The sequence below is a fragment of the Pseudochaenichthys georgianus genome, chromosome 13 (genome assembly GCF_902827115.2).
Source record: "Pseudochaenichthys georgianus chromosome 13, fPseGeo1.2, whole genome shotgun sequence".
Lineage (NCBI taxonomy): Eukaryota > Metazoa > Chordata > Actinopteri > Perciformes > Channichthyidae > Pseudochaenichthys > Pseudochaenichthys georgianus.
The window spans coordinates 19699517-19721463 of record NC_047515.1 but is presented as its reverse complement, the minus strand read 5'-3'; the positions used below and the strand labels follow the sequence as shown (position 1 = coordinate 19721463).

The following is a 21947-nucleotide window of genomic DNA, read 5'->3' as shown; positions in this document are numbered from 1 at the left end:
TGATGTAGGAGGTCATCCGTCCCAGTGGAGACCCGGGGATCCCCAAAACCGGAGGTTGCCCTCCACTGAGGGGGGGGGTGGTCACCAGCCGCCGTTTGTGCCTCTTGGGATCCAAACGCAGGCTGGAGAACCACCTCTGCAGGCGGCACATATGCAGTAACCCCAGCGGGACCACAATGTGAGCAGCCGCCATGAGACTCAAAGTCTGCATGACAGTTAAAGCTGTTACTGTCGCCCCCTGTCGCAGCCTGTGAACCGCCCGGAGAAGGGACGCACGTCTGCTCTCTGACAGGGTGGCGCGTAGCGCGCCTGCATCGAGCACCACTCCCAACTACAACGCCTGTTGGTGAGGTATGGGGGTGCTCTTTTTTCAATTGATCGCAAAGCCTAAGTTGGTTAGGTGTGTGATCAATTGTGCTGTGCAAAACATTTCCCTGTTCCCGGGACCCAGCCATGACTATGAGGTCGTCTAGTAAAAGAAAACTCTCATGCCGTGGGCGCGCAGCGGTTGAAGCGCTGTGGCCACACATTTGCTGAATGTGCATGGGGATAGGGAATAGCCGAACGGCAGCCTGTTGTACTCGTATGTTATCCCCTGGAAGGCAAAACGCAGACACTTTCTGTGCTCTGGAGCCATTTCTACATGAAAGTACGCATCTTTCAGGTCGATGGTGGTGAACCAATCGCCTGGCTGCACAAGCCCCAGTAACTGTTTCATAGTTAACATGCAGAATTTCCTGCAGGAAATGTGGCGATTCAGGCCGCGGAGATCTAGAATAGGTCTGAATTCCCCTGTTTTCTTGAGAACCAGGAAGTACATGGAATAATGACCCTTTTCTCTGTGCTGAGGGTGCACAACAGACACAGCCTGTTTCTGCACCAGAGCCTGAATCTCTGCTGAGAGGAAACATATCTCCTCCTGAGAGGACAGATTTACCTCTCGCATGCCCATAAAAAGAGGTGGGTGTGGGACACCCACAAGACAGTGGTCCATGTGATACAGTGGTACAGTGTATAGACATGTGGTACAGTGGGACGCTGCAAAACTGGATCCTGAATAGCCCCGTTTCAGCGTCCTGTCCCTCCACCTTGTTAGCACACAGCTGAGTTTCCATTCCCCAGAACATTGTGTTAATGGACAAGCCCTCAGCTGTGGGGCTGCAGCTATGAAGCTGTGATACTCTCTGGTGACCCGTTCCACCGCGAAGAGAAGATTTGCCCATGGAGGGTTGAAACAGAAAGGGCCGATTATTTACTGAGGACGCTGCGAGCACCGCTGCGCGCTCTTGTGTGAGTGCGCGCTCCACCCTAATGCTGTGTTCTCACCACTACGGTAAACAGCATTAATCGGAGTCTTTATAGGCGTAGTGTGTTTTACTAAGGTCTCTGAACGCACCGCCACGCGCTCTTGTGTGAGTGCGGGCTCCGCCATAATGCAGCCTTTACCACTACGGTAAACTGCACTGGAGTCTTTGCTCTAGGCGCAGTGTGTTCTCTGACAGTACGCCGGCCATAATGTCCCTGTACCCGCATAGCGCTAGATAGCACTCCCTGCGGTTCATCCCTCTCATCTGCGCACGCCCACCAATACTGGACCTCCTTTACAGGAGCTACAGCTGGGGCAGCGAATGGGGAATTTGTACGGTTAACATTGTGCGTAAGTGTAGCCTTTGTGGAAACAAAAGAGACTTAGATTTGGATACAGATCAACCTCATTCTTATTAGAAAATGTAGTGATCTGTGCATTATACAGGGAGGAGGCGGGATTCGCCCCCTAGTCCCGTGCGGGGAGAGTTTTTCTCCCCCCGCCAGTCAGATCCGTAAAGACGGAAAGCCCGTCCCCGTGAGTGCCGGCACGCCGGTTCCACGGGGTGGGCCGAAGAGGTGGAGGGCGCCGCGGGCACGGGATCTCCGTACCGACACCTCTCCCTTTGTCTCACCTTCGCGCTGAGCTCCCTCGTCTGCAGCAGGAAAGCCTGTGGAGGAGGAGCGCGCGCTGCGGTGACTCTTCTCTCTACTGAGGTATTTGAACGCACCGTGGACGGCCCTCGGGCCACTCCCAGCCACGCCCCAGCTCCGCCACTGCGAAGGACAGGCCCGGGTCTCTAGCAGTGGCGACTCCCTGGAGGTATGATAACCCCTTCTTCTTCTTTCAAACGTCTCAGTCTCTCGTGGAATCACTTCCGCTGCTGAAGAGAAAAGGATGATAGTCAGGAGGCGAGACCTCCTTTTATACGGTGTGATGCGCTCGCATTCAGGTAGGCCCGCCCAAGGCCGGTTACGTCTATAGAAGTCTCAGTGGGAGAATGCTCGCAGGGTAAGGTAGTACCCATATAGTCCAGTAGAGGGCGGAGCCTGTGAGAGATATAACCAAGGTTTATAATCTAATAGAAAATGATTTTGTGTTAAACCAGTTATCTCTAGATGTTTCCTCATTTTGTAGAGTTCTTATTGGTATTGGTTGGTATTGGGTTAATTTGACATGATTTATTAAAGATGTTTAAGATTTTTAAATATTTTGAGTTTGAGTGAGTCCACATGGATATAAAATACATGATACAGATAATGTTTTGCAAAGATATTGGAAACATTGGAGTGTAATAAACCTGTTAATTTAGTTCTTTTTTAACCACATTATCCAAAATTAAAGTCTGACACATTGCATGACTTGATATTAGAAAGGAAAATGACAAGCTAAAGTTTAGAACCATTTCAACAGATTCATATAGTACAATTGTGTTAAATTGCTGTATATGAGATAAAGTATAGTAGGATATTACAGAATATTCAACAAATTACATTAAGCGACCAAAGAGTGATAGTAATACTGTTAAAACAGGGTACAAAAATACTGGACTCAAATGCGACGGCTCAGATTTTAATGAAAAAAATAAAACAAAGTTTTAACAAAAAAATCACTCAAGCGAGGACAAAACAAAACTTCTCGATTTCAAACAAACAAAACTCTTCTCTCTGGTTTTAACTCTGGGTCTCTGGACATGGAAGCACACTGAAACAAGACGAACTGGCACAAGACAAAGGGAGACAAGGACTATTTATACATGAGGGAATAGGGACCAGGTGGGAACAATCAGGGGCGGGGCAGACACTGACGAGGACGGAAAATCACCCAAAGTGAGGAATTAAAAGGACCTGAAAGGAAAGACAAGAGGTAAGTACAAAATAAAACAGGAAATGGGAAAACGAGACATGACATGAAATAGACAGACAAGACATGAAGTAACAAGAAAACGTGACTCTACATAGAAACCTTACTAGACTTGGAATTACATACCTGACTAAACATGAAGTGACAGACATAAAACAAACACGACTAACACAATTGACGAGACACCACAGTACCCCCCCCTCTAGGGACTGCTCCGGAAGTCCCAGACCCTCCTGGATGATCCTGATAAAAGTCAGTGATCAAACTCCGATCTACAATGAAGCTTGCAGGGACCCATTGTCTTTCTTCGGGACCGTAACCAACCCAGTCCACGAGGAATTGTTTCCCTCGACCACGGTTACGGACTCCAAGCAGTTTCTTAACAGTGTAGACAGGACCACCATCAACCATCCGGGGAGGCGGTGGGGGCTTAGAGGCGGGCACCAGAGGACTCTCTCTTACAGGCTTGACCTTCCCCACATGAAACGTAGGATGGACTTTGAGCGACCTGGGTAGACGTAAGCGCACAGACACTGGGTTAATCACCTTAGACACCTGGAAAGGACCCACGAACCTTGGGGCTAGCTTTCTGGACATGACATGAAGGGGTAAGTCTTTGGTAGCCAGCCAAACGCTTTGTCCAGGCCTATAGGATGGAACAGGTCTGCGATGCCGATCCACCACCTTCTTCATCTGGCTGGCACTGCGCAGGAGAGCACGACGAGCACCTGCCCAGATCCGGCGGCACCGACGGACCATGGCGTGTGCCGACGGGACCGTGACCTCACCTTCATTGGCAGGGAACAAGGGTGGCTGATAACCATAAACACACTGGAAAGGAGTAAGTCTAGTAGCTGCGGTGGGCAGTGTGTTGTGAGCATACTCGACCCACACCAGGTGCTTGCTCCACGATGCCTGGTTCTGGGAAACGAGACACCGCAAACAGGTCTCCAGCTCCTGGTTGATCCGCTCTGATTGGCCATTGGACTGCGGGTGGTAACCCGAAGACAAGCTGACGGTGGCACCCAGGAGATGGCAGAACTCCTTCCAAAAACCTGAGATGAACTGGGGGCCTCGGTCCGATACGATATCCCTGGGAAAACCATGAATGCGGAAAACTTCACGTAACATGACCTCTGCCATTTCTTTGGCAGAGGGGAGCTTGGGTAATGCAATGAAATGTGCCATCTTACTGAATCTGTCCACCACCGTCAGGACGGTGGTGTTTCCCTCGGAAACGGGTAATCCAGTGACGAAGTCCATGGAGAGGTGTGACCATGGACGATGTGGAACAGGAAGAGGCTGCAGCAGACCCATCTGAGCTTGTTTGGAGGTCTTGTTTCTGGCACAAACGGTGCAGGCTGCCACATACTCTGCCACCTGTTTCTCCATAGCCGGCCACCAGAAACGTTGCTTTATCATAAAGATTGTGCGTTTAACCCCCGGATGACAGGTGAGCAAAGACGTGTGAGCCCAGTGAATTACCTGTGAGCGAACAGAAACAGGTACAAACAACCTATTTTGCGGGCAACCACTAGGAGCCGGGCTCTCACCATGTGCTTGCTTCACCACAGATTCTATTTGCCATGAAACTGCCCCAACCACACAATGAAGTGGAAGGATGCTTTCAGGTTTTTTGGCAGCAGGTTCAGGCTCGTACATGCGTGACAAAGCATCTGGTTTCACATTTTGAGAGCCTGGTCTGTATGACAAGGTGAAGTTAAAGCGACTAAAAAACAATGACCATCTAGCCTGGCGTGGGTTTAGTCTTTTGGATTTTCTAATGAATTCCAGGTTCTTGTGATCAGTCCATACTATAAATGGTTGTTCCGCCCCCTCTAACCAATGACACCAGTCTTCTAAGGCTATCTTTACTGCCAAAAGTTCCTTGTTCCCCACATCGTAATTCCTCTCTGCGTCTGTCAACTTCCGTGACAAGAAAGCACAAGGATGGAGCTTGTTGTCCTGAGCAGACCTTTGGGAGAGCACCGCTCCGACGCCTTCGTTCGAGGCATCCACCTCCACAATGAATTGTCTCTGCGGGTCAGGCACTGTGAGGATTGGAGCGGTTGTGAACAACGTCTTAAGTCTTTGAAAGGCTTTCTCCACCTCAGTGTTCCACTTAAAAACAACATGAGAAGAGGTTAGTGCATGTAATGGCGCCGCAATGGTGCTAAAGTTTCTTATGAACCTTCTGTAGAAATTGGCAAAGCCTAAGAATTGTTGGATCTGTTTCCCGTTTGTGGGAGTTGGCCAATCTTCCACAGCACTAACCTTTACTGGATCCATCTGAACATGGTTAGCGGTGACGATATAACCCAGGAAGGAGACCGTCTTGACATGAAACTCACATTTCTCAGCTTTGCAGTACAGTTGATTCTCCAACAGTTTCTGGAGTACTTGGCGGACATGTTGAATGTGAGTTTCCTCATCCGGTGAGAAAATTAAGATGTCGTCAAGGTAGACGAAGACAAACTTGTTGAGAAAGTTCCTCAACACATCATTGATCATACCCTGAAAAACACCTGGAGCATTGCATAAACCAAAAGGCATAACAAGATATTCGTAGTGGCCACTCGGAGTGTTGAACCCTGTTTTCCACTCATCCCCCTCCCGAATTCTGACGAGATGATAGGCGTTTCTGAGGTCCAGTTTGGTGAATACTTGGGCATCCTGCAACAGTTCAAACGCTGTAGACATTAGTGGAAGGGGGTATTTATTCTTGACAGTTATTCCATTGAGTGGACTATAGTCTATGCATGGACGGAGGGAACCATCTTTCTTGCCCACAAAGAAAAAGCCTGCAGCCGCAGGTGATGACGACGGTCTAATGAGTCCAGACTTAAGGGAAGAGTCAATATACGTCTTCATGGCCCCTCTTTCTGGTGCAGAGATGGAGTAAAGCCGACCTCTAGGGATCGGAGCTCCAGGCAAAAGGTCAATAGGGCAGTCATAAGGTCGATGAGGTGGTAGCGAAGTAGCCTTAGTCTTGTCAAAAACCTCTTTTAAGTCCAGATAACATGCAGGCACTCTGGACAGGTCAGTATACTCTGACTTGATGTCAGTGGTAACTCTATTGGGGATGTCTGTCTGATTAACAGACTGTCTGGAGTTCCCAGGGGAGGCTAAGCAGGTTACTTTACAATCAGAGCCCCAGTTCATAATGTTTCCCGACCGCCAGTCAATATTCGGATTGTGCCTGAGGAGCCATGGAAGTCCCAAAACTATAGGGTGAAGTGCAGAGTCAAATAAGTGGAATCTTAATGTTTCTGTGTGAATGTCATCTATGGTTACTTGAACGGGTTCAGTTATATGGGTTACTCTGAATAACAGCTTGCCATCTAAGGCACTGGCATCTACAGGAGAAGTCAAAGGAACAGTAGTAATACCCAGTCTTTTAACAAGACCCCAGTCCATCAGACTTTCGTCTGCCCCTGAATCCACTAGTACCCCCTGAGTCATGGTGTGGTCACGTAACTGTAATTTTACCTTGGTCAATGAACGTGGAGGAAAGTCAGCTGCAGAAAATCGGCTCACCAGCGCCCTCCGTCGCGCCGATGAGCCTGTCCTTTTAACGGGCAGGAAGATGCAGCATGGCCATGTTGTCCACAGTAGAAGCAGCATCCTTCACGGAAACGGCGCTGTCGCTCCTCTGCCGTGATCCTGGCTCCGCCCAGCTGCATTGGTTCCTCGGATGATGTTGTCAGAGGTGTATTGTTTATCCATGGGCATTGTGGGGCAGATGGGCGCACGCTGGTCCACGCCGGTCCACGCTGGTCCACGCTGGTTAAGCCCGAAGGTCCCCGCCGACGGGGACCCTGATTTTTTTTATACACACTCACACAAATATTTTTAATATTTTTTTAAGAATATTTTTTTTTATTTAAATATTTTTAATTTTTTTTTTTTTTAATGGAATGAATACCTATAGTGATTATTCAATGTAATACAATGATTTTTATAGTCTGGTATCTGAAAAAGGTCAAATGGCACTGATGGAACCAAATGTGCCCAAAGCTTATTCCGCCTGGACTTTATTTTCATAAATCTCTCTAAAAAGGTCAAATGGCACTTGTTTTGCCTCAATCTTGATACAGGGTACTTATTATATGTTATAATTTGGATTCCTAAAGCTTTTAGGCTACTAACCCATCATTCAAGGTTGGTCTTCACTATAAGTAATGGGTTTTCTTTAGGCGGAGACAGGAATTTACATTTTTTTGCTATGTTCCATCTGAATTTACTCTGACACAGAAACATCTATATTGATTCTGACACTTCTACATCCAACTCACAGATGTAACCTTGCTTTGATAACAAAAATTATTCATATAAACCTTTTAGAAGTGAAGTTACAGTCATTTGTTCTGGGAATGTCATTTTCGAGCCTGAAACCTGAAAAACAGGCTCGGGGTTTAACAGGTTAACCTTTCACTGTTCCTTTCATTAAGTCTAATATCAATGCGGGTAGACATTGCAATGATAGAGTTAAGATCTGTTGGTAGCTCCAGGGGTGCCAATTGATCCTTAATAGAATCCTTTAATCCATTCATAAAGGCATCAATAAGGGCTGGGGTGTTCCACCCGCTATCTGCTGCTAAAGTGCGAAATTGTATCGCATAATCTGCCACTCTTCTGGGTCCCTGTTTAATCTGCATTAACACTCGGCTGGCCTCTCTGGCTGGTGAAGAGTGATCAAAAACATGCCTTAGAGTCTCTGAGAACATGTTCACTGACTGGCTCACTGGAGAATTAGCGGACCATTCGGCCGTAGCCCAGGCAGCAGCTCGCCCGGTTAAATGGGACAGCATAAAGGCTACTCTAGCTTGGTCTGAGATAAAGGCTGAGGGGTTATGGGTGAAATGCAGTTCACACTGTACCAGAAAGGGGCGACAGTCCCCAGAGTCCCCGGAAAACTTTTCTGGAGATGCAAGGCGAAGCGACGTTCCAGAAGAGGGAATGTGGTCTGCAGCAGCACCAGCGGATGCAACGGATGGGCTTGGCATAGTAGGAGACCGTGTAGATGATCCAGCTCGGCTGGCAGAGCTCTGTGCACTTGAACCGCCAGGTGATTAACTTGATTCGTTACAGCCTCCTGGAATTCTGCTTGGCGATCAGTGAGGTTACCAACTCCTCTGTTAATGGAGACCAGCTGTGCAGCATGGTGAGCAAGCTCTGCTCTCTGTTCTTCGACATCCACTTTAATTTTTTCTGAGTCGGCTGAGTCCATGTTGGCCAGTTCGTTCTGTTAAAACAGGGTACAAAAATACTGGACTCAAATGCGACGGCTCAGATTTTAATGAAAAAAATAAAACAAAGTTTTAACAAAAAAATCACTCAAGAGAGGACAAAACAAAACTTCTCGATTTCAAACAAACAAAACTCTTCTCTCTGGTTTTAACGCTGGGTCTCTGGACATGGAAGCACACTGAAACAAGACGAACTGGCACAAGACAAAGGGAGACAAGGACTATTTATACATGAGGGAATAGGGACCAGGTGGGAACAATCAGGGGCGGGGCAGACACTGACGAGGACGGAAAATCACCCAAAGTGAGGAATTAAAAGGACCTGAAAGGAAAGACAAGAGGTAAGTACAAAATAAAACAGGAAATGGGAAAACGAGACATGACATGAAATAGACAGACAAGACATGAAGTAACAAGAAAACGTGACTCTACATAGAAACCTTACTAGACTTGGAATTACATACCTGACTAAACATGAAGTGACAGACATAAAACAAACACGACTAACACAATTGACGAGACACCACAAATACATTTCATCAGCCGTGTTTTAAGCCAAGTTCCTCAGGCGAATGAGCCCGTTCAATCAAACATCTAATATATTTCTTCACCATTAATATATATGCATGAACATGACTGTAAACACCGAGTGTGGAGTGAGTTGAGACTTTATTTAGAATCAGCCACTAGCAGAAGCGAAGACACCAGGGGTGCTTATCACGGGCTTTGGAGAGAGACACAGGAAATTGAGTTTGTCCAGTCTAATTATGGGCAGAGTCACGCAGCTCTACAGACGTACCATTTCCCTCCCATTAGCAGAAATGTGTTATTCATGAGGGCACATCTAGTGTGAACTCTGCTCCACTGATATTCCACACAGTCACTTATTGGTCTGTCAGGAGACCTGGGGCATTGTGTTTCATTTATTTATCTCCACCTCGAAAAGAAAAATGGAAGGAGGTGATGATGAGGTTGCGGGGCCATACAAGCGTATGAAGAGATATCAAAAGCATTAGTCACCAGTAACCAGGAAGAGAAAGGGGGGTGACAGGAAGCTGCATGGAGAGAGACTTGGAAGTGAAGGACTTGTGACGAGAGTATTAATCCACAGCCAAGACTCCAACCTGAAATAGCTGCGCCTTTTTTCTTTCCAAAAACACATTATCTGTCTTTTAGAGCCTCTCTTTTATTCTGCCAAATTCCAATGGGCTCTATTGGCATATATATGTTTCGTTGTGTCCAAATAAATTTATATAATACAATCTGAGCTGAATGGCACATTGTGTGAGCTCACAATGCAGTCATGACACACATTAATTTCTTACATTTTCATTTAAGGACATTATTCCCACACAATACATGTTTTCCTCTGAGCAGAAAACCAGTTCCCCCATTCAAAGCTCTGTAAACAAGCATCATCCAGCCTTTTATGCTTGTCATACTGACATTACCCCAAACCCGATGCTTGAGAATATACAGTATGAGAATGAATGACTGAGTGAATCCATGGAGAGCTTATACCTACAAGCACTAATGCATGTATGTGTAATGTATGTCTACATCTGTATTTAAAGTAGCACTTGGAGATGTAAATACATGCTGTGCTGAGATCAGTAAGCTGGCAGGTGTTAACGTCTCTAGTGGTGGTGCATGTTATGCCAGCTTCAAACGAGAGCACACATGTCCTCAGTGTGGCTGTGAAAACAAGGAAAAAGAGTGCATGCTTCTCCCTCATCACTCAATTTGCATGCATAAGAGAGTGTTACTTCAACATTCATATCATACATTCACCCCTTCTAAAGCCTCATCAGGGATGAAGTTAAGAGATTGTATTCATAGGGAAGGAATGAAGAAAGGTATAAGATCCCTTATCTACCAATTGTTTTTTTTTTTGGTCAGAGCCGTAAAAAGAGCCGTTTTGGAGGAACTGATTAAGCAGGGTAAAGAATCTATTACTTAGTTCTGACAAGTTGAGGATAGTGAGAGGAGAGGAGGTGCATCCTCGTGTCCAACATGATTAGCAGATCACTGATTCAAATTTGTCTCACTATCTCGGCAACATCTCCATTCTCATGCCTTCGCTCTCCTGTGTATCACACTTATCAATGTCTTTCTCTCAGATCATTTTCCTGCTGGACATATACCTAATACTATTGAGATGCATGAAGAAGTGTGTTAATGGAAATAGTTCAAGGCTTCAAAAAATATAATTACTGAGAAAGAAGAAGATCTGCTAAATGAATAATGGAATCTCTTGGATTAATTCCTACCACAGCAGGTTACCTGTAACAAGAATCGTTTCATCTCAGAACAAATGTAAAAGCAGGAGGATGGATATAATTTGTTGCATTGTGTGTGTTCTTTATGGAAAGGCATCTTCTGTAAGGGTCAATATTCTAATCAATGTGCACCTGCATCTCGTTGCTGCTTAATGGACGCTGGAAGATGTACTGTTTCTTGTTTTGCTTATTTGTCAGATAAATAAAACAAACCTATATTTCCCATGAGTAATGCAACACGTTTTCACCTATTTGCTCAGCCAGTATGCTGATATGCTTGATCACTCTTCATGGAAATGGCGTGTAGAAAGAAACATTCAGAAACAAAAGACGCAGAGAGAGAAATTGGTTATGCACTAAATGATCCATGTCTTGATGCAGGTCATGACATTAAATGTAAGCCAAGGCATTTTGTGGTGCAGTGTTATGGACACAAAATATCTACATGCAAACACACACCCTCTAATTCAACCTTTTTACAGTGTTCAACCATGAAGAATCACCTCATTTTGAGGGCAAATTTCTGGTTCAGGAGGATGCATGCATTTCCATTGTTGCCCAGTGGCAGGGCTTAACAAATAGGATTAGATCCGTGCCCGAGAGAGCACACTCCTGTTCAGGTGACACACAGCTCAATGCTCCAGCTCTGCAACTAGACACAGAGAATTATTGTTAAAGGTCAGTGGAGTCAGACGCTGAATGTCACAGTTTAGCCACAGAAAATACATTAGATAAATACGCATGTCTCTTGGTGTAGAGTTATTTTGCAGCTCTTGAATTTCCAGCATAAAAGACCTAGGATTACAGGGTGAGTTAAAAGGCAACAGAGGCATATCGATTAGATTCAGTGAATCAGGCTTCTGCTATGCTGTGAATAATAAATTGAGCAGAAGACAGTCAGGGGTTGCCATGATGGGCTCTGAGTTGTGCTCATTCGGGATGAGATTGTGGATAAGTCATATCTCCTGTCTCAAAGATCTGGGGAATCATGTCACTAATCTGAAATCGCCCCAGAGCAGCTTACTACAACTTTAAATATGCATTCACACCCCATTTAACAACACAAAACGACTGATCAAGGCTTTGCTGCAGAGGGTGGACTCTCAGCGAAGGAATTGGACTCCTAATAGCACAACTCCCCAAAGTGGCATTATATTGGAAAGAGTAATTGCTTTAATTTCTGCCAAGATGTTAAAATCAGACAAGAGTGTTGAATCAGGGACCCAATCAACTTTACTGAGACATCTTGTGACTCACTGAAGCAGGTGTTATTGGTTGTTCTCTTAGTAGACTCTGAATTGTGGGCCTAAAAACACTTAGTTGATTCAGGCAGTGAACTGTGACAAAAGGGTACATAATGTGCAGCAGAGGGACAATTTCAGTGCTTTGTGAAAAACAGAATGCAAAATGAAATCTCTAAATTAGACTTCATTACCTTTTTTTTTATTTTGTGTTTTGCGACCTGTGACTTATGATTTCAATACACTAGTAGTACTAGTAATAAGGCCACTATAACGTGCACTTCCAGCAACAGCGTTGGATGGCATGTCCGTCTGTCAGTCCAAGACCTGCTATTGTCATACAATTTAGATATTTCATGGTCATGAAGTTGGTATATGTAGTTCAGAGTGGCCAAGGTCGACATAAAGTGTTGCATGGAAGTTGCTACACATAAAGGAATTTGTGCTAGAAGCAGGTTTTACAGTTTTCTTTTTAATTCAACATTTTCTCAGCTGTATAACTATCCAAATCAAAACTGAACCAAAATGGTTACCTTGGTAAACTTTAATTATTTTAAATATCACCATGTTAGCATCGTCATTGTTAAAGTCTGTTAGCAGGATGATGTTAGCTCTAGGGGCGAGTACAGCCTCACTATCAAGGCTATGCTTCAAAATTCAAGTTAAATGGCTATAACTCCATACTTAATTCCTTTTTTATTTGTATTTCCTGTCTGCCTCTGTGTGTTTGTGATTTATGTATGTAATATATATTCTTTCTCTATATAAATATTTATTTATATAAAATGTGTGTGTGTGTGTGTATGTGTGTGTGTGTGTGTGTGTGTGTGTGTGTGTGGTGTGTGTGTGTGTGTGTGTGTGTGTGTGTGTGTGTGTGGTGTGTGTGTGTGTGTGTGTGTGTGTGTGTGTGTGTGTGTGTGTGTGTGTGTGTGTGTGTGTGTGTGTGTGTGTGTGGTGTGTGTTGTGTGTGTGTGTGTGTGTGTGTGTGTGTGTGTGTGTGTGTGTGTGTGTGTGTGTGTGTGTGTGTGTGCTCTCTCTGTAGGCTGTGGACTGGAGTTCCTGCTGGTTCTCTGTGGGCTTGAGCTTTCATGGTCCTGCCCCCGTCACTGTATCTGCTATACTGCACCCAACACCGTCTCCTGCCAAGCCCATAACTTCCTGTCAGTCCCTGAAGGCATCCCCCCTGACAGTGAGCGCATCTTCCTACAGAACAACAAGATCCATCGATTGCTTCGGGGTCACTTCAACTCCAATACAGTCACTCTCTGGATCTATTCCAACAACATTACATACATCGAGCCGTCCACGTTCCACGGCTTCACGCGGTTAGAGGAGGTGGATCTGGGAGACAACCGCCACCTGCGCTCCTTGGCTGAAGACACCTTCCACGGGCTGAGTCGCCTCAATACGCTTCACTTGTACCAATGTGGGCTCAGTTCACTTCCTAGTAACATCTTCCAAGGCCTCCGGAACCTGCAATATCTCTACTTACAGGTACATTCAACTGTTGTTTTTAAGAGCGTTTTACCACCAATACTCTATTAGGGCTGTCAATTTCAACAAGAACAAATTCGAACCAACACCTATTCTATGTGAATTAAGTTGAACACAACCCACGTAGCCGAATTCTAAACGATGTTGTAAAATTAATGTGTTGTGTATTCACAGTGCCTCCGCTGCCTCACTTTAGTGACAAGCTGGCAGGTGCATTTACCACATCAGCACACAGCCTTAACTTTATCAACAATTTTTCCATCTGTGCTGCTAAATCCCAAATTCTTTCACACATTACTTCTCGGTTTGGATTATGAATTCAGCACTGCTGATCATTCCTCCTTTTTTCAAATATATAAAGTACAAGGTACAGCTTGTTGTGATATTCATGAACACATACTTTCCATAGAATGCTGATTCACAAAATATGTTCAAGGCAAATGCTACAGTCAGTTTGTGCAATAATGAAAACATTGCATAATATATAATCGTGTGATACTGTCCCCTCTGCCACCTTCTCAGGAGAACCATCTCAAGTACCTGCAGGATGACACATTTACAGACCCTCCACAACCTGAGCCACCTGTTCCTGCATGGAAACCGTCTATGGAGTCTCAACCAGAACACCTTCCGAGGCCTTCGAGCCCTGGACCGACTGCTTCTGCACCAAAACCAGATCGAATGGGTTGACCGCCTGGCCTTCCACGACCTGAAACGTCTCACCTCCCTCTTCCTGTTCAACAACACCTTGATACAGCTGTCCGGACAGTGCCTGGACGTACTTCCCGCATTGGAATACCTGCGCCTCAACGACAACCCCTGGTCATGTGACTGCAAGGCTCTGTCGCTGTGGGAATGGTTGAAGCGTTTCGGAGGCTCCACGTCTTCAGTGGTTTGCCAGGCGCCAGCTGATTTGGAGGGTAAAGACCTCAAGGAGCTGCGCAAGGAAGACTTCCCCAACTGTCCAGCGGCTGTACCTAATTCTGAGTCCAGAGCCCAGACTAACAATGTATCTGGCACGGTGAATCCGTCCATGAATCACAGTGTAGTGGTGGGCTCAGGAGGGCAGACCCACTTAGTGCACACCTCGAGGCGCTCTCGAAACTGCCACAAAGCCTCGCAGCAGGGTGAGCAAGGGGAAGGGTGACAATGAGGTTCACCACTCAAAGGAGGTCATGGCCGACAAGGAGGATGCCTCCCCGGATTTAACAGAAGGGGGCAAACATGACCACACGTCCCCAGACGGCACTGTCACGCGGAGGAAGCACAAGTGCACACCCCGGACCACTGTTCGCCCCCCTAGTGGGGTTCAGCAAGCCAACAATAGAGCGACCTTATCCCAGTCATTACTACATGCCTGTGCCCTCCTTGTGGCCTTAATAACGACAAATATTGACTTCATTTTCCGTTGACCTTCAGAGGGTTTTGCAGATGCTAATCACAAAAAACCACAGCCCTCAGACCCTCTCTTGCTCCTGCACTACAAGGCCTGTGTGTCTTCTATGTTTGTGTGTGAGTGTGATTATATGTGTAAATGTAGTGTAGGGAGCTCTAGTGTTCAGACTGAAACAGGCATTAAAGCATCAAACATCTACAACAGAAAGACTTGCAGCACAACAATCGAAGCGACTGAGGGACATAGAATGATACAAGGTTAATGCTTGCACTGCCACTAATGCCAGTATGGTTTAATCTTCATATGTCTTGACATCTTATGTATTTTCTTATGTCTACAATTCACTCAAATGGAGTTTAGATAACCAAAATCTGGTGCAAAATAGGAAGAGATGACGGAGCAAATGAGGAAGCTTAAAACCTGAAACCTGTTAGCTATTTAGCTCGGAGACAGATGAGCTAGGTCTTCGAGTGCTCCATCCAGCTTTTAGCTCCAGTTCACAGTTTGTTCGTTATCAAGAAGGTACAAATGGTAAATCAATGACCCTGTACACTCTCTGTCGTCAGTCCTACCTTGCTCTCATCCTTTCTGCCAAATGTATTTTGGCCAAAACAATTGGGTGTAAGTGTTTCTCGTAAACAAATAAGTACAGGTTTAGCATGGCAATAAATTGTGGGTCAGTCTAAGACATAGGAATGTGCCATTCAAACTAAATGGAAACATATAGCCACAGATTTTAAAGCTATAAACAGAGCAACCATAAGCTCACAGTGTATTAACTACTCTCTATATAACGCTGACTTTTTCCAGGTACTGAACCAAACTTTCTGCCAATTCAACTTTTTTTCTCATTCGTATTAGATTCATACACACAACTCTGCTTCAATCTTCATTTACGCCACTTCTCTCCTTCCGGGCAACTGAATATTAAGCCGCTAATTGTTTCAATATGGCAAGGACTGCCATGCGCTACTTTCATTTGCTTGGGAAACAATATGTGTCCCTGGGATTCCAAGCTGTGAATATTGAAGAAGTCTGTCTATATCTTGTGTCAGATGTTGTTCATTTGATTTTTCTAAGACACCAAATGGACCTAGAGATGGATCCTTGTTGTGTCACAAGGAGTCTTAGAGGCGAAGGGTTAAAGGGGGGCTTTCTCAGTTTCCCGGTGATTTTGTGCTGAACTGATGAATGAGGGTGAACTTCCCTCATTGAGAGTGAGGAACACATGTTTTTTTAATCACTTAACTTTAAGGAATACAAGAACAAGACTTGAGAAAAAAATTGTGTACCTTCAATGTAAAAACATTTTAAAAGGAGCATGGCAAAGATGGGATCATGCAGAGTGAATAATGCCTCTTAATTAACTGTGTGTGATGTGATTGTCCATGAATGACGGGATCTAAGACCGAGACAATCGCTTCTGAAGTAACAAGGGGGTGCAAGTACAATGCAGATCGACAGATGGACGACTACGGCACATCTTGCTGTACTTCTGGAGCTTTTGTGCCTCCCATAAATCTACTGATAAGATGGTTTGTTTGTATCAATGATGTGAACTATACCTGTAACAATGGAGACAAAAGGACTTCTTGCAGTGCTGATATTAATAATTTACTGTATTACTATGAGAAAAACAATATCAGTGACATCGATGATAACAGGGTTTTTCGGCTCCACCTGTCAGGAGGAGTTTTTCCACTTTTGATTTTCTGGTAATTTGTTGATTTACGTATTTTCATGATATATTTTTAGAACCTTTGATTTGTTAATGCACAATTCCTCACCTACCTTTTTCTTGTTCTACTGTATGCCTCTTCATCTACTTCTTTGCCATGTTTCAGTGTTCAGTAAATTATCATCAGAAAACAACAGTACAATATGTTTATAAAGATATTAAAATCTATATCTTCTTATGTCTACCATTGCAGTTTGAGTCTGTTTATTGCTGCTTTGAAGGTTTTATGTACTTGTTTTGAAAAAAAAGTAAAAGGCATGCTCAATCCCCTCTTCTTGCCTTTCTTTCCTTCAAATGTATTTTAAAGCGCAAATTGATTGTCTTCAGCATATATATATGTTTTTTGTTTTTTTCCAGATGCCACCTCTGTCTTTGCTCTAGTTGCTGGCTTAGCTGCTTCCTACAAACAGACACTTTTTCTGTGCACATATAAGGATGAATATACAATTCACAAATTAAATATTAGTGAAATGTTGGCTTCAATTGGATTAAAAAGCCAATTTTTCATTACAACCTACAGAAGGTCCTGACCAACAGGACAGAAAAAATTCAATCCAAAGTCGACATGCAGACTATGGTTTGATATATTGCAGTTCAATAAATCATTTAAAAGCACTGAGGATATTAATGAAAGTGTCACATGGAATCTGTGGATATTCTAGGCTATTATTATTATTAATGGGCCTGTGGAACATAAATTATATTACCCCTTCTTTAAATTCCCTTCACCGGGATAGAAATTGATCCACAAGTAAGTGTTCCAATTTACCTTTTTTTAAACATTTTGTTAAATGATAAAAAAATGATAAATGAGCTCAGAAGGAGTGGTTAAATGCATGGACGAGGATAGGGTGTTATTCTATTCAAACTGATACCCGTTCTGGCATCTGGTGTTTGATGCTCATCACACTCACCAGCTTTCACTCTAAGTTTATCCAACACCCACTTCATCACTTCTCATACTTTGTGAACTTCTCTGATTTTCATGTACAAATCTCACTTAAATCATTCTTGTTGGTTACAAGATTAAAAGTGTTTTTATGGCACAGACACAAAAACTGTGAAATTGAATCTAATTAATTAAATTAATGAAACTACATCAAATTGTATTACACAAATTCAAGATGTTGTTTAAAACCAAAATCCCACAGACATAGTTTAATGTTTTGATTTGATAATGATGATGTACACAGTTAAAGTACTTCTTAACATTTGAGGAAAATAGGGTCAACATAATCCATAATGATGAAGTCCATAGTCGGCAAAGACCGATTTTCTTTTTCCATGTTCATGTTTGAGTGAGCTGAATGAGATGTTAAATGATTAACACAGGAAAAAAATGAGCCGTCTCTGCATCCATTTGTATCTATTTAATGGAGCTGATGGGGTGTGGATTTTTCTATAAGCTTGTTCACATGCACATAAACATCCATCACTGTAATTAAGGTGAAAAAGCATTAACAAAGTGAAGTGCGAGAACTTTGTAAATGGGACAATAACCTGCTTATTTGCTCTGCTATATAGAACATTTTATATTTTTACATAAATGTTTATCTTCACTGACTGTAAGTTCAACTAAAGTGTTTAGTTATATATATGGAATTTTTAAAAGGGATTCATTCAAATTAAGGATGTACTGTCCCTCTGAGGGTACATTTAACTGTCTTAATGGTAATTAAACTGCTCAATTTGGACATAAAATATTCATTCTACGGCAGATTTGTATGTGTGATAGCAGATCGCAACCTCAAGACGATTATGAAGAGTTTTCATTCTAGGACACGTGATGACATCTGAATCAAGAGACATCCAGTGATGCAACCTGTGGGTGAAGGCTCTCACCATCACTCATGTCCAGTTGTCCTTGTGATGTTCCCTCCTTCTGCACGTGAGTTCATACACTACACCAGTTTTCTTCCTGGAGAGGGGTGCTGTCTATAGGGTGAACACCAGTGATCTCAACATCTGCGCTTCTTCAAGAGAGTTAGAAGAGAGGATTGATGTGCCCCTCCCGTATGTCTGTTATGAAACTACAGCCAGCAGATGGTTAGGTTAGCTTTGCATAAAGACTGGAAACAGGGGGAAAGAGGAGGCAGCTTTGCACAAACATAGACAGAGGTCTAACGGGCCCTTAAGCCCCCAAATGCCTTCAGCAATAACAATAATCCTTTTGCTGTTCATCACACTCAGATTGAGGAGGAACAATGCGGATTCCGTCCTGGTCGTGGAACGACGGATCAGCTTTTTACTCTCGCAAGGATCCTGGAGGGGGCCTGGAGTACGCTTATCCGGTCTACATGTGTTTTTGTAGACTTGGAGAAGGCGTATGACCGGGTTCCCAGGGAGTTACTGTGGGAGGTGCTGCGGGAGTATGGGGTGAGGGGGGTCTCTACTCAGGGCCATCCAATCTCTGTACTCCCAAAGCGAGAGCTGTGTCCGGGTCCTCGGCAGTAAGTCGGACCCATTTCCGGTGAGGGTTGGCCTCCGCCAGGGCTGCGCTTTGTCACCAATCCTGTTTGTAATATACATGGATCGGATTTCGAGGCGTAGTCGTGGGGGGGGGAGTCTGCAGTTCGGTGGACTAAGGATTGCACCACTGCTTTTTGCAGATGATGTGGTTCTGATGGCTTCATCGGTCTGCGACCTTCAGCACTCACTGGATCGGTTCGCAACCGAGTGTGAAGCGGGCTGGGATGAGGATCAGCACCTCCAAATCTGAGGCCATGGTTCTCAGCAGGAAACCGATGGACTGTCCACTCCAAGTAGGGAATGAGTCCTTACCCCAAGTGAAGGAGTCCAGTATCTAGGGGTCTTGTTCGAGTGAGGGATCAATGGAGCGTGAGATGGGCCGGAAGAATCGGAGCAGCGGGAGCAGGTTATTGCAATCGCTTTACCGCACCGTCTGTGACGAAAAGGGAAGCTGAGCCAGAAGGCAAAGCTCTCTGTCTACCGGGCATTTTCCTACCCTCACCTATGGTACATGAAGGATGGGTCTATGACCGAAAGAACGGAAGATCGCGGATACAAGCGGCCGATATGGGTTTCCTCCGCGGGTGGCTGGTGTCTTCCCTTAGGGATAAGGTGAGAAGTTCTGGTCATCAGGGAGGGACTCGGAGTTGACGCCGCTCCTCCTTCGCGTCGAAAAGAAGCCAGTTGAGGTGGTTCGGGCACATAGTTAGGATGCCACTGGGCGCCTCCCTAGGGAGGTGTTCAAGGCACGTCCAGCTGGGAAGAGACCAAGGGGTAGACCTAGGACCAGGTGGAGGGATTATATCTCTTCGCTGGCCTGGGAGCGCCTTGGGATCCCCCAGTCAGAGCTGGTTGATGTCGGCAGGGAAAAGAAGTTTGGGGCTCTCTGCTGGAACTGCTACCCCCGCGACCCCGACCACGGATAAGCGGGAGAAGATGGATGGATGGATGGATGGATGTTCATCACACATGGGATTTTCTTATTATAAAACCCATTACTTGTTCTTGGCCAGAATGAAAATGTAAATGTTTTTTTAATCTAGTCTTTATGTCAAGCTTAGCAAGAGTAGCATAAACCATGTCATCGAAGGCTCAGAAAAAAAGCAAATTATCATATTTTTTAAGTGCTAAATGAAAGGTTTTGTTTAAACGTTTTCTGGTAAGTGCTTACTTGAGATGTAAGAAGAATCCGTCAAAACCAGAGATTGCATCAGCTCTAAAGAGGCCAAGTTTCTTAACTGGAGAAAGATCGATTAAGACGATGAGAGTGCTTGGAAGCAATCAATCGATTCATGAAGGAACCCAAACAAACAATTAGGACATCTACCGTGACAATATTTCAATTCCAATCATTATCCAATTATGTTATCACTGGTCAATATAAGAACACATCTGAGATGGTCTGACAATGATAAGACTAACTTTTCCGTGTACTGATTTGAATTTTTACAATCTCTGCAGCAAACTTTAGATGCAAAACTGGACTTACATTTGCAGAGACGACCAGGTAAGAAAGTAGCCTGTTCACAAGCTAATAAGCACAAATTATCATCGATGAGCCGATGGGTTCCAATATGTTTTCCAAAGAGTTCTGCCTGTTTTGCTCTCTTTGGCAGCTAGAGAAATGCAGATATAAAAACACTGAAAATACATTCACTTAAACTTCGGGCACTGTTGAGTTATTGGTCGCTTGTTAGTGGAGAGTATTAACAGCACTGTTTTATTTCCCAACCTTTGAGGTAAATTAGTATCTGACTCACAGATACTCTCATCTGACTTGAACCAGTTATTTGGGAAAATACATCAAAGGCAAGGCTTTTGTAATTGTAATTGTCTCATGGTAGATGAAATCTAGGAGTGATCAGCGAGGACCCAGTTCGGCTGGCAGATCCTCTGTGTAGAAACAGGTAGGACACCAATCTATATCGTTAGAAGCCGGTAGCCAAAATGCGGCTGCAACATTTAAAGATGGGATGAGGAGAGAAATAACTTTAATGCAAAATGGGCTATCATTAAGGAAAATGAGAGAGAGAGCGGGAAGGATCGGAATCACATCAGTAATTGAATGGTTTTAGAGGAATAGGCTGGATGCATGCAGGAAGAAAAGACACACCAAAGCCGACAAAATATGAGATACCACAGTTAACGAGACAAAGAAGAAAAAGAACATAAACAGTTGAAATAATTCAAAGAGGTGTTTCAAACATTACGACAGTCATGTTTAAATACACAACGCACCACAAAGCCCTCATTACACATCACCACAACACACTACAGGCCTCCCAATATAGCACCAGTATGTGCAGTGCTCACATCACTTATTCATGCAGCGAGAGGCCAGCGTGTTTTGTTGATTCATCTGCTGACGTGATGCTATTGTGGAAGCAAAGCTCACGACAGAAATACCCCTCCACAAAAAGAAATGCAGCCTTCGACTATCTGTGCCCATTTCTTGGCTTTTTAATTGACTCACTGTCATCTTCTGTGTGGCTTAATTAAAACCAAGCAATTAGAAAATGAAAAAAGGAGATGAAGAAAGTGGGTGAGCTGGACGGGAGACGGCGCACTGGGGATATGATAATTAAGAGCAGACACACCACTAAATGCCTCAACACTTGCACCTAGTGTGACTATCCACTCCCGCTCGAGTCCCAAGTCTCCCCACTCAATCACAAAGCTAATATCACCTCTTTCTCTATAAAACCCTTTCTTATTCCAGCTCTTTTATTTTGTCTATTTATTTAGCTTAAAGTCCCCCCAGAGCGACAGCGTGCTCCAATTCTCTGAATCAGCCAGCCTGCATACTAAACTGAGAGGACTTGAGCAGCCCGAGGCCACACCACCACCTGCATGGATTAGAGGCTCGCTAATCCTCTCATGTTTTGACCTCAAGTCAGACGAAATATGCAAAA

General features: G+C 44.4%; 1 protein-coding gene across 1 annotated transcript in view; it reads left to right on the top strand.

Annotated features, from left to right (window-relative positions):
• rtn4rl1b (reticulon 4 receptor-like 1b) overlaps positions 1-16764 on the top strand; it is a 205205-nt gene extending 188441 nt beyond the window's left edge. The window contains 4 exon segments of the mRNA XM_034097149.1: positions 12981-13432; positions 13955-13996; positions 13998-14540; positions 14542-16764. Coding sequence (XP_033953040.1) covers positions 12981-13432; positions 13955-13996; positions 13998-14540; positions 14542-14844 — 1340 coding nt within the window. The 3' untranslated portion in view covers positions 14845-16764.
• Positions 16765-21947: the final 5183 nt, after the last annotated feature.